General features: G+C 53.9%; 1 protein-coding gene across 1 annotated transcript; it reads left to right on the forward strand.

Moving 5' to 3' along the window:
* The first annotated feature begins 8,208 nt into the window (after positions 1 to 8,208).
* LOC104873257 (interleukin-3) lies at positions 8,209 to 9,996 on the forward strand. The gene is made up of 3 exons (XM_010639845.1): positions 8,209 to 8,382; positions 9,454 to 9,546; positions 9,835 to 9,996. The coding sequence occupies exons 1-3, from the start codon at positions 8,209 to 8,211 to the stop codon at positions 9,994 to 9,996; spliced, it is 429 nt and encodes a 142-aa protein (XP_010638147.1).
* The last annotated feature ends 1,967 nt before the right edge of the window (positions 9,997 to 11,963 follow it).

Genomic DNA, 11,963 nt, shown 5'->3' on the forward strand with positions numbered 1-11,963 from the left:
GAAAGCAGTTCTAAGAGGGAAGCAAGCTTACAGCTACCAACGCACACACAACAAGAACAGAGTGACTGCAAATACATAAATCTCAAGGTTCTAGAGAAACAACAGCAACTCAATGGTAAAACGAGTAGAAGGAAAGAAATGACAAAGGTTGGAGCTTAAATTGGTGAAATCGAGACAAAAAAATAATGCAAAGGATTAATGAATCGAAGAGTTGGTTATCTGAAAGGATGGGAAGCAGACAGTGACGGGGAGATGAGAGGGAGGAGAGGGAAAGGGGAAGCAAAGAGGATCGAGATGTGACATGAATATGTAGTGATTCCCCACGCTGAGTATCTTTACTATAGTGTTTTACAAACACACACTAATAAAAGGGAAAACAATAAATGGAGGGGCACGGCCATGGGAATCACTGGCTTTCAGCGAAGGTGACTCCAACACGAGCTGTGCACAGCTGCCCCAGGATGCTCTCTACCGGCACAGGACTGTGGAACACCTCAAACACGTCTTCTTTTCACACAAAAAATGCCGCCTTTGTTTCTTCCCATCGCGGTCTTCCTTTCTCTCCCCAAGTTAGTCAGCTGTGTGTCACTGTGACAAAATACCAGAGAAAGTAAATTGAAAAGGAGGAAAGACTAATTCCGGCTCACATTTTCAGAGGTGTCAGCCCATGGTCGGTTGGTCCTGTTGCTTTGGACCTGTGGTGATGTAGAACATCATGGCAGGCAGGAGAGAGGTGGAGGAAGCTGCTTACCACATGGCAGCTGGGAGGAAGAGAGAGAAAGGATGGGTCAGGGTCCCGATATTCTCTTCCAAGGCACATCTCCAGTGGCGTAACTCCCTTCCACTAGTCTGCACTTCTTAAAGGTTCCATCACTTTCCAGCAGTACCACTGGCTGGTGACTAATTCTTTAAAACACAGGTCTTTGGGGGAACATTTAAGACCCAAACCATAACAATTCCTGACACTCATTCCAGACACTGGTCAACTGCTTGAGCAGGTTCTCAACTCTCAAGTCACTTACAGCATAAAGGAAAATCTGGCGTAGCTTAGAGCCTCAGTCTCCTTCTGAGTGTGACCTCTGTCTCTCCCGCTCCCCAGGACCGGCCAGCTCTGTGAGTGCAAGAGGCCATTCTGATCCTCTTCTTCTCTCCTCTCTCTTCGGGATCCATTCCTCCCTGGTAAACCGGGGTGGAGAGGACGATGGAAAGACACCTGTATTGCTCATATGCAGGCATCATCATCGTTCTCTTACCTGGTATTGCTTTGGGGGATGGGCTGGGCTGGTGCGAGGCTGTGGCCAGCAGTTCCCCAAGTCCCCATGGGGCCTGTGCACCCATCCTTCAGGACTCCCCCTAATAACAGGGAGGGGCCTCTACACACTGTTCACCAAGGGAAGCCCCTTGCTGCACCTCTTCTGAGTGCCCTGCTCTAGTATCTGTGATTATCTCACCATCTCCTCCTGACAGCCCCCGGGACTGCCAGGCAGCCTACTTCATGGTGGTCCAAGCCCTGAGAATGTCCAGGCACCCAAGCTGGCTGTGGCCTTTCCCTACCAAGCTTGGGAGGGAGAGCCTCTAGGGCCTTCTGTCTCTGTTGTCTTCTTGGCTCAGAGAAGCACGGGGCCAGGTGCTGCTTTTCCTTTCCAAGACAACAATAGGTAAAGTCCTATCCAGCGTCCTGTTAAACTGCCAACTAATCTTGAGGGGTAGTTTAGCTGACAGGTAACTAGACTGAAGGAAACACAGGAGTCATCATTACAGTTGCTTTGATGAAAGAATTTTAGAATATGGTAAAATGAGAACACAGTTCAGGCCATGTGGTATGGGGTCCCAGGAGATGAAGAAACGCAGGACAGATGGAAGAGGATCAAATCCTTGAACAGAGGTGAGGAAGTTGGGGGGTAGGATCCCTAAATAAAAGAACTCATTGTTCCCTGGACTGCAGGGAGCCCTACAAATCTTCAGTGGGATTTCTACAGGGAGAGGACTAAGTTGCGCTCCTCCTCGGTGCTGGTCCAAGCGGATCAGCCGTAAATCACGAAAGGACAATGTGGTAGTTAACTGATTCTGTCAATTTGAGTAAGAAACGCCCAACTAAACTGGATCAGCACCGTTCTGGGTGTTGCTGAGGGGAGTTACTGAAGACGGAAGACCCACCCTGGGTAGGCTCTTCCCCTGAATGGTATCAAAGGGAAACAAAGAAGGCGGCGTATTCTGCTTCTTCCGAGGAGCTCCGGTCTTCATCGTCACCCTGAACACCATCACCCGGCTTCCAGGGCAGACTCTTCAGCACCCAGCACAGCCTCCGGCTTCCCGATATGGACTCTCATGGGACACTACAGTGAACTCCAGGTCTTTGACTGGATCCTTCAGATCTTCCGCACATGGATAAACCTTTTGTCCTCTTCCACACCTGACTCTTGGGTGGCCACCATAAGCCAATCTTGTATTTATATATTTGTGTATCTTGCAGTAAATGCATTTCTCTGGTAAACACTGACTGATGCATACAACAGCACAGGTGAGATATGCAGAAAGGTCTCTTGGACAGAGCTGCGGGGGGAAGCCAGGCGGCCAGGCCTGGGCCAGGATGGGGATGCTTGTGGGAACCACGAAAAGCAGAGAGGCATCGGATGCTGGCTGCAGCAGTGCAGAGAGGGATTTGCGAGGGACACATGAGCTAGGAGCAGGGCCTGGGTGAGCCACTCAGGACAGGACAGGAGATACAGGAAACACCCACCGTCAGAGCCTGGAGAAGAATTAAAATTATGACCCAGAACCCAGGCAAATGAAAACAACTTCTGGAAATGGAACACCAGGGATAAAGTGACTCTACAAAGTGATTATTTTTTCCCAGAGGAGAAGGAAACCTTTGAAATCTGAGATACAAAGAAAAATGGCTTCATACTCTTAGGAGAGAGCTCAGAGGCTCCTGGGACAGCTCCATTATTAAAATAATCACCACAATAGGGTGAATAATAAATAAGTAGACAAGATTGTCAGTAACCCTGACACCTCTAAGAGACAGGGCACTGCTGCTGGGACGGGAGCTCAGCTCTCAGCTCTGGCCATTCAGGGGCCGAGGCAAAGGTCTCGGGCAGTTAGTTGGTCAGCAGCTCAGCAGGACTTCAGGAAATAGTCCAGGGTGTTCAGGAAGATTTCAACTTCCTCGAGATGTTCAACAACCTCTAGGAATGGGCAGCTGCCCTCCTTCCTCAGACGACATTGGGAAGCTGGGCCATGTGTGGAGGAAGTCAAAGGGATGTGGCAGTGCCGTTTCAGACTGGGCCAGTGGGCACCTCAGTGTGCAGCTGCCTGGGGTGTGGTGTTGCCCACCCAAATGCACCCACACCCAAGCCAGTAACAGGACACAGGGCAGTGCCTGTACGGGAGGGAGGCAGTGAGCCCTAGAGCAGGCCTGAGGCAGGGGATTTAGAGGTAAGGAGAGCAGGATGAGGAGTAGCAGGCAGAGGGTCCATGCTGTTAGGAGGGCGTGGTCCTCCCTGGCCACGCAGGAGTCTGGGGGGCGTCTGACCCACTTCCTGTCGTACAGGCCCAGCACAGGGAGCAGACAGATGGGGAGAAGCCCGGATGCCCTGATACCCTTTTGTGATATGGAACCTTCACGGCAAACGCATGAACTTATTCATCATTTTCCGAACTTAAGAATGGTAAAGCCTGAAAAGATGTTTGCAAAGGGTTTCTCCTCGACTCAGAGAAGATAAGAGCTGACTGTTCACGGGAACAGCGCGGGCAGAGTGGAGGGCGAGGCCCGGCTCTGGGTGCACCCGGACCTGAGCCGAGCTGGGTTCTGTTCCCAGACAGCTCTGACCCACTGCCGCCCACCCCGGCAGGCCCTCACCCCTGGCTGAGGAGCCTGGGCAACACTGTTGCAGAGCTCAGAGCCCCAGTCCGAGGGCAGCTTCAGCCCCTTGGCAGAGCACCTCCTGAGTCCTGGGATCAGGGTGGTTGACATTTAAGCCCCGGTGTTGTCCCCACATGATGTGGGGATGGGGAACGTGAGGCTGAGGGCTCTGTCTCTTCTTGCCAGGTTCTGGGTTTTGTCCGAGGTAAATATGATAAATACAACAGGAACACACCTTCCACATCTTTCTATCCCAGGTGGGCAGCAAGCACCGGGGGCCATCACGGATTAGCCACAGTAGGATCGATACGGCCACCCCAGTTCCCCACATCATGGGGCAGTGGAGAGCAGGCCTGGGTCGCTGTCCTTGCAGCCCCAAACCAGCCCTGCTGGAGCACTTCCTCTGTGAGGTGCTTTGTTCTAGGTCGTCCGTTAGGTCTGAGTGGTCCCTCATCATCTCCAAGAGTCCAGGCCGGGTTAGGCTGCTTCACTGCTGGGGTGAAATGTCACTGAGCAGGAGGCAGACAGTGGCCTTCGGGCTGAGCTTTCTCCATCAGGATCCACGACTCTTTTTGGATTCCATTTTCCTGCAGGGGAAGAGCAAAAACCCAAACCAAGAGACCGGTGGCCTGGAACTAGGGTGGGCTGCCCCTGTCCCTTCCCCCAGTATGTACATTTACAACCCGACTCTACATCTGCCTCTCTGTTACCCTGGGCCTGGGCAGGGGTCCATGAGCATGGAGCGGGGCCGGTGGAGGCCGTGTCACTGCGCTGCGGGGAGGAGAACTGAGGGTACACGGCTAAGGCCCTGGGAAAGGGCTGCGGCACAGGAGGCCAGGCCTCCGCCTGGGCCCACCCGGGAGATTGTTCTCTGAGCTCTTTGCTCAGGTGAGCAAGAGGCACCTGATGGTACTGCCAAGCCAGCAGTACTCTGAACTGTCTTTTGCAGTGACAAAACCAAGCAGTGTGGTCAGAGCAACCAGCGGAAGCACCACTGAGGTCATGGGCAGACAGTATCTGACATGTGATGCATGGAGAGGGTAGGAGAAGAGCTTGTCATAGTGACTGAGGCCTGCCCCTGCCAATGGTGAGCAGCAAGAAATTCCGCTGGGCCTGCGGGGGTGGGTGGTGAGGGGGAGCAGACATGAACCTCTGATGTGAGCCACTCCACGGGACCCAACCTGGCCCACGGGACCAGGGTTGCTGGAGCTTCCAGGGCCACGGACTTGCAGACTCCCGGCAGCACTTCTGGGCTGGCTGTCCAGTCCCAGCAGGGCCTCCCGCACTCCTGCCTAGTCGTGAGCGTGTGCTGCTCCCACTCCTCCTGATAGCGATCAGAAATGGTTCGCCCTCCCGGGCGAGTCCGACGCCAGGGCCTGGGTAGAATCACTGCCATGTAGGGCTGGGCTTTTCCTGGAGGCTGGGCAGGACTGTGGCCCATGGGGAAGGGAAGTGGGTTCCTGTGATTTCACCCCAAGTGGCACCTGCTGAGTCCAGGCAGACCTCAAAAGAAGTTCCTGGGGAGGTCCCAGAGAAGTGGCAGGTACCCAGTTGGCCTCAGCCACGGCAGTCGGTACCCCTCTTGATCACATGTGCTCCTCAGAGCCAGTCTCCCTCCATTTGCCTGGTTCTTGGAGCAGCACCAAGTGCCAGGTTGAACCCTAAGAGGCTTGGGGGAGGGAGGCTACACCGCCTGCCTACTGCTCTTCCATCTGCTCCCTCCATGCCCTGGGCCCCTCCTTCCATAGCTCCCCAAACCTGGCCCGGGTCTCCTGTGAGCCTTCCGTTCCTCTTGCCTGGGTCCTCCCCACCTCCTCACCCCTGACTAGGCTGCCTGCCCCTCAAGGTCACCCTCAGGCCATCAGCTCAAGCCACCAGACTGGACTGTCACCCGCAGGCCTCTGACCGACCTTCCACCCTCACAGGCCGACCTTTCCTCCTGTCTCATGAGAAACACAGAAGCCTCTGTCCCCTCCTCCCACCAAAGCTGTGGTCCCAGCCTACAGTCCTTCCCCACCAGGGGCACCGCGCCCCAGACAGTTCTCCCCATCTCCGAGCAGAAGGACACACGGCACCTGGCGGAGGACCCTCCCTGCGCTCCCCGTCAGGTACCACTGGTGCTGGGCCGCCATCCAGCCATCTTGCACCCCAGGTGGTCTCCAGGACAGACTGTGTCCCTGTCTGGAAAGTCCTTTCCTGACCCTGTGACTCCTCTGACTGCCCTTCTTTCCTTCCCTTCAGAGTGGAACTTCGAAGACCCTGCACCCTCACTCACCTCACAGTGACGACCCTGCTACGTCTGCCTCCATCACTCCTGCAAGAGGCCCTGGATGTTTTCTGTTTTGTTTTTTTGAGACAGGGTCCCACTTTATAGTGCAGGCTGGTCTTCAACCCCCTATGTAGCCCATGCTGGCCTCGAACTTGTGGCAGAACTCCTGCCTCAGCCTCTGGAGTGCTGGGATTACAGGTGTGCCCCACCACACCGAGCATAACCCCAAGGACCTCCTAGTGAAGATCTCAGGGGCCACATCTCACCCACTATCCCTTCCTGCCACGATGCATCGCCCCCTAGTCTGCCCTTTGTCAGAGCGGGGTCTCGCTTTGTCGTCCATGCTGGCCTTGAACTCACTAGGCAGCCCAGGCTGGCCTTGAACTCCTGGCAATCCTCCTGCCTCAATCCCCTGTCTCTCTGCTGGGATTATAATGTACGCCACCACACCCAATTCAAGACAGATTTGGAGAGAAGGGACCACGTTTATTGTGTGCACGGTGCCTGTATAGAGCGAGCACTTTAATAAAGGTTTGTGTTTAATGGAGTGTGCCTCTAGGGCACCCAGGTTGGTACCGAGGCTCTGTGGGCTCCCTTGTTTGGGAGGACGCACCTCAGGGTGCATGGCCTTGTCCTGGCTGAGCAGCCACGGGCACTATTCTAACGACATCGCTCTGGGCCACAGCTTCCTCACCCGCCTCCCCTGCAGCCCAAAGCACCCAAGTTTCCCTGCCTCAGCAACCTGCTGTCCTTCATCTTCCCGCACCAATCACATCACACTGCACCACAGCCGGCTGGCTTCTCCATCCTGCCTCTGCTTCCCCGCCCAGCCCAGTCATCTCAAAGAACTCTTTTCCACACCGGTCACTCACTCATTCGCCACAACCCCATGCTTCTCTGGCCTGTGCCAGGGCCTGCCTGATACACCCGATGGGCAGGGGACAACCTCCTTCTTCAGGGGCTGTCCCCTCAGATTCCACCCTCCTGATGTGCCCACGTCCTCTCTGGAGGTGACTTCTTGGGTCCTCTGTGGATTCCCACAAGGTCTGTTGCTATTCTCATCCCACTTCCGCAAACCCTGCTGCTGCCACACACTGCACCCAGACACTAAACCCGTGCTCCCGTACAGACGGGGATCCAGACCCTGCAAGCACTTCTCCCTCCCATCACGGTCCCAGTATCTTCAGGCCAGCTTGAAGCCAGGGATTTGCCGTGTTTCTCGTCCTTCCCTTGCTATCATGCCCCAGATGTTGCCAATTCCACCACCTAAGCCTCCCAGGCCAGCCACCTCGCCCTGCAGAATCCTCAAGAGCCACTTCTGTACTCAGGTCCTGGATCCCAGCTCTCTGTGAGCAAGGGAGACAGCCTGGGCCCTGTGGCCAGGTCTCCGGCAGGGCCTAAGCCTCTGCAACGCAGGACATAGCCAGGCTGTGCTATCAGACCAACGGAGGAAGGGGCTTCTAGTGCCTGGGCTCCGCCTGCCACCACCAGGAGCAACAGTGTGCAGAAAAAGCCGCCCAGAGCCCAAGGGGGGACCATGGGGGACTGAGCTCCGTGATGGGCCTCAGAGGGTCGGGAGGCGCACTTCTCACAGGGTGACCCCACACGTGGATGGGTGGCCGGGTGAGAGGCCGCTGGATGAACTCTTGTCTGTGCCAGTGGCCCTGACCAGAATCAGACAGCACCGGGCAGAGCAGGCGGTGAAGGCTGGGCCTGTCCAGGGGTGGCAGGATGAGGCCCCCCTGGGTAGGAGGCCTGGGCCAGCTCAGAATCCAGGTGCTCCCCTGCTCGGAGGGCTCTCCCGCCTGTCTCTACTCTGCCCCTCTCTCTCCTTGACAAGGAGTGGAGATACCTCTGAAGTAATGTTTTTTCCCAGTTTGCTGAGCCTGAGTTCTAGAAAGTGACGAATAAGTCTGTGGTTTTCTATGGAGGTTCCATGTCAGACAGATAAAGATCCTTCCGATGTCGCCCGTCACACCCCTCTCACTCTTGGTTGTGGGCACACCACCCTGGCACATATAAGGCGGCCGACTGCTGCGGACTCTTCAGAACCCCAGAGGACCCAGACGAGACAATGTATGCTGCCACCCCAGGCCTGAGTGGCTTCCCCACCCTGCTCCTGTCCCTGCTCCTGTTCCGTCCTGGGCTCCAAGCTCCCATTGAACAGCACCGGAGCGTGAACCTGACAGACTTCAATGGGACCATCAGGGAAATCCAGCGGGGGCTGGGGTCTGCACCTGCGGAGCCGGTGAGTCCTCGGGAGAAGGCTGGCCCGGGCAGGGGGCTCTGGCAGGTGCCTCGGCCCAGCAGACCTCATGGCTCTCTCTTCCTCTGGCCCACAGGGCTTCGATGACAGAGTTCTACTGTGTGTAAGTGCTCGACGCCACACTTGGACACAGCCGGGGTTCAGCCCATCTCCTGCCTGGTGAACTCAGCCATTGATCCCCCTCATCTGTGTTTCCGGACAGTGCCTGTCTCAGAGGGGTGGATATGAGACTCAGATGATGCACTGCTCCTGGCATTCACAGGTGTCGGGTGCAGGACCCCAGCCGTGGCTAGAACAGTTGGAGGCTTTTTTTTTTAGATTTGAAAGTGAAAAGGCAGATATAGCTAAACAGTACCCAGGGCCTTAATCTCAGTCTTCAAGGGGGCAGCCCTTACCTGCTCAGACTAAATATTCCCTATGGACATGTGTGCTTCTTTCCTTCTTAAAAAACCTGAGATTATGCTTCTCACACTCACTAGCCCTGACTACGTGCAGTTAGGTTCCGCAGTTCCAGACAGCTTCAGCTTTGTGTGCTTGACGTATCTTGAGTTGAATGTGAAGTTGAAGGTTTCCCTGAGTTTAGTTCCCTCTTTGGGGCACTCACAGTTCACAAGCTGCACCTTTTCCAGGCTGGAGTCCTTGTGATTTTTCTCTTTGATGTCTGGGAGTCCTTAATTCAGTCAAGGCACTAACGCTGGTATCTCTCTGGCTCTTTATAAACAAATACCTTCTTTGGCTGACCCTCTGCCTTTTCTGGGCTTTGTTTCGGATATGTTTTCTCCCTGAGGGCAGAAAGATCCACCAGGTCCTCTGTGCGTTGGTGGAGCCAGGGGCTTGGAGGGACAGGCCCTGTCATGGGTGTGCACTCACTTCCAGAACTGTGCCCTTTGGGCAGGGCGAGGACCCACTGGGTGCAAGGAAATACCAATGGGAGGTTTCCAGCAGTGCATCCAACTGGGGACTCAGAACGCTGGGGGCTTGAGCGTGGACTGTCCATGGAGAGGGCGGGTCTCCTCCATTCCCCAGCCTTCACCTGTATTCCTTGTCCTTTAGGACCCGAGCCTTGGGAGGAAAAACCTATGTGCATTCCTGAAATCTATGAACTCCTCAGACGAAACATTTAAGATGATGAGGAAAAATCTTGAGGTACATGAAATTGTCAAGGGTTTCTGGATCCCTGTGTTGGCCTTGCTTGGCCTCTGGGGAGGTGAATAGCAAGTTATTTTTAATACTGACTGTCTTCTCTGGTGTCTTCCCAGTCTCTTAAGGAATATATACCCGAGCCCAGATCCGCACCCATGGTAAGCTGTCCTTCCGCCTCTCATCCGGTTTACACCCTATGCGGCTCTGGGAGCCTGTGGCTAAGTGCCTCGCCTGGGTCCACACAGCTTGCGAGTGGTGCATCTAACAACCTCCTGTTTTTTTTTTTCACAGAAAAACCCTGTCATCATCAAGAACTGGGACGACTTCCGAGAGAAACTGAACTACTATCTGGAGAACATGCTTTCTAATGAGTCCAAGGCAACAGGGAGCACCAGTACCCCTCTTCCATGGGGCATTGTCCCCGTGTATTCTCCGGGGGACTGGAACTGCTGAAAACAGCAGAGCCCCTCCAGATTGGCAATAGCTCACACCATTCAAGACTGGAAGGCTTTCCTTTTCTCCTGTGATGCCAGATAAATCATTAATTATCTATTTCTGAAATGTTCAGGTCCCCCCCCCACCTTGTTAGGTGTTAGGTTCTCATTCTTATCCCATCGAGACTATTTATTTATGTATTTATTTACGTATTTATTATTTTCTTCCATGTGAAGTGTATTTATTTTAGTAAAGGAGTTATTCCTTTACTCCTTCTGGAAAACACAAATCTCTGATGCAGATTAGGGGTGAGAGGCGTGTTCATGGGTACCTCATGTTTTAAACAGCCTTCCGGGCATGTGTGAAAATAAACCAGACTCTGAACGTTCAGCGTTGTGGTCGGTGTCTGATTTGGTTCTGGTCTTCATTACCATGCTGGATGAGCTGCGTGCGCTCCAGGTGGCAGCCAGGACGCTGCCCGCCCTGCTCTTTCCAAGCCGCAGGAGCTCTCCGAGCCCTTGAATCCTGTGGGGTGCGCCCCCTACTGGTTGTCCCAGAGGCCGCGGCAGCATCCCCAACTCCTCCGGGGCCAGCGGACCCGTTCCACTCCTTCCAGGAATCCCCTCCCTGCCCCGTGCCCGCGCCCAGCCTCCGTGCCTGAGGTTTAGCAGCCCCCTGCAGGCTTCCCTGCCACCAGACTGACACCGGCACGTGCATCCTGGCACTCTAATCTACTGGGGAACCGCATGGGGTTTTGGAAAACAAAAATTTGACCATGTTATTGTACGCAGCTAAGTTAAGTAGAAGTTAGGCAGGGCTGGCCTTCCTGAGAGTCCTTGCAGGAGATAAATGACGCCACTTACTCAAGGCCAAGACTCAAAAAGAACAACTACACTCCCTTACTCCCCCCTAAGGAAGCATAGCAGTGATTGACACGCTAAAGACATCCCAATCACCTTAAGTGGGGACCAAAACCTCCCTAGCCCATTCCCTTTCCAGGAAATAAGCTTATTATGTGATTTGTTTCCCCATCTGATGCCCCTGTAATCCATATTACCTAGGCGACTGTAACTGTAATCTTACTGGCTGATCATGGTTTTGGCCCACCTCACGCCCACCTTGTGATTTCCCACCGGATCCTATTAGTTGACTACAGTTTCATCCCACTTTGTATCCTCCTCACCTCGTGGCTTTGCTCCATAAACCCCCCTGAGAAATGGGGGGCTGGGCAACCCATTAAACACCATTTCTGGGTGTCCCTCCTGTTCCTCTCAGGATAGAGTTGTCTTTCCCTCAGTAAATCTTTACTCATGACCTCCATCGTCCTAGACTTCATTCTTTGATTTTTAGAGAACACCAACTCGTACTTTCAGATATCTAACAGATTGGTTTCAAGCCTGACTTGAGTCCTCCTCCACCACCAAGTGGGACAAAGCACACAGAATGCCTTTAGCAGCTTCTCAGTGAATAGGGCAAATGGACTCAAAAGAAAGCATACGACTCCCATGGCACCAGGAAGTCCAACAACTGTACACACCTGAGCAGGCCGCCCCTGAACATCCAAGTCATAAATAGTTCACCCCAGATTCCTCAGCCCCCCAATACCTATATAAGCCTAATTCCTCTCCCAGTTAGTTGCTAATCTCTCACTCTCCTGGTATCAGCCCATCCACACGTGGATGTGATAAACTTGGCTTTTTCCCAGCTAGCTGCTAAAATATCCTGATTTCTAGTCCCTGCTAACTGAAATAAACTCTTCTTTTTCTCACAATAAAGAGACTGCTTTTTTATTTATTTATTTATTTTTTTGTTTGTTTGTTTTTTTGGAGACAGAGTCTCACTATGTAGTTGAGACTGACCTGGAACTCACTTTGTAGCCCAGGCTGGTCTCGAAATCACAGGGATCCTCCTGCCTCAGCCTTCCGAGTGCTGGATTACAGGCGTGCACGACCACGCCCGGCAAGAGCCTGTTTTTTGACCAGTGG

The sequence above is a fragment of the Fukomys damarensis genome, unplaced genomic scaffold (assembly GCF_012274545.1).
Source record: "Fukomys damarensis isolate Sample0158 unplaced genomic scaffold, DMR_v1.0_HiC HiC_scaffold_9, whole genome shotgun sequence".
NCBI lineage: Eukaryota > Metazoa > Chordata > Mammalia > Rodentia > Bathyergidae > Fukomys > Fukomys damarensis.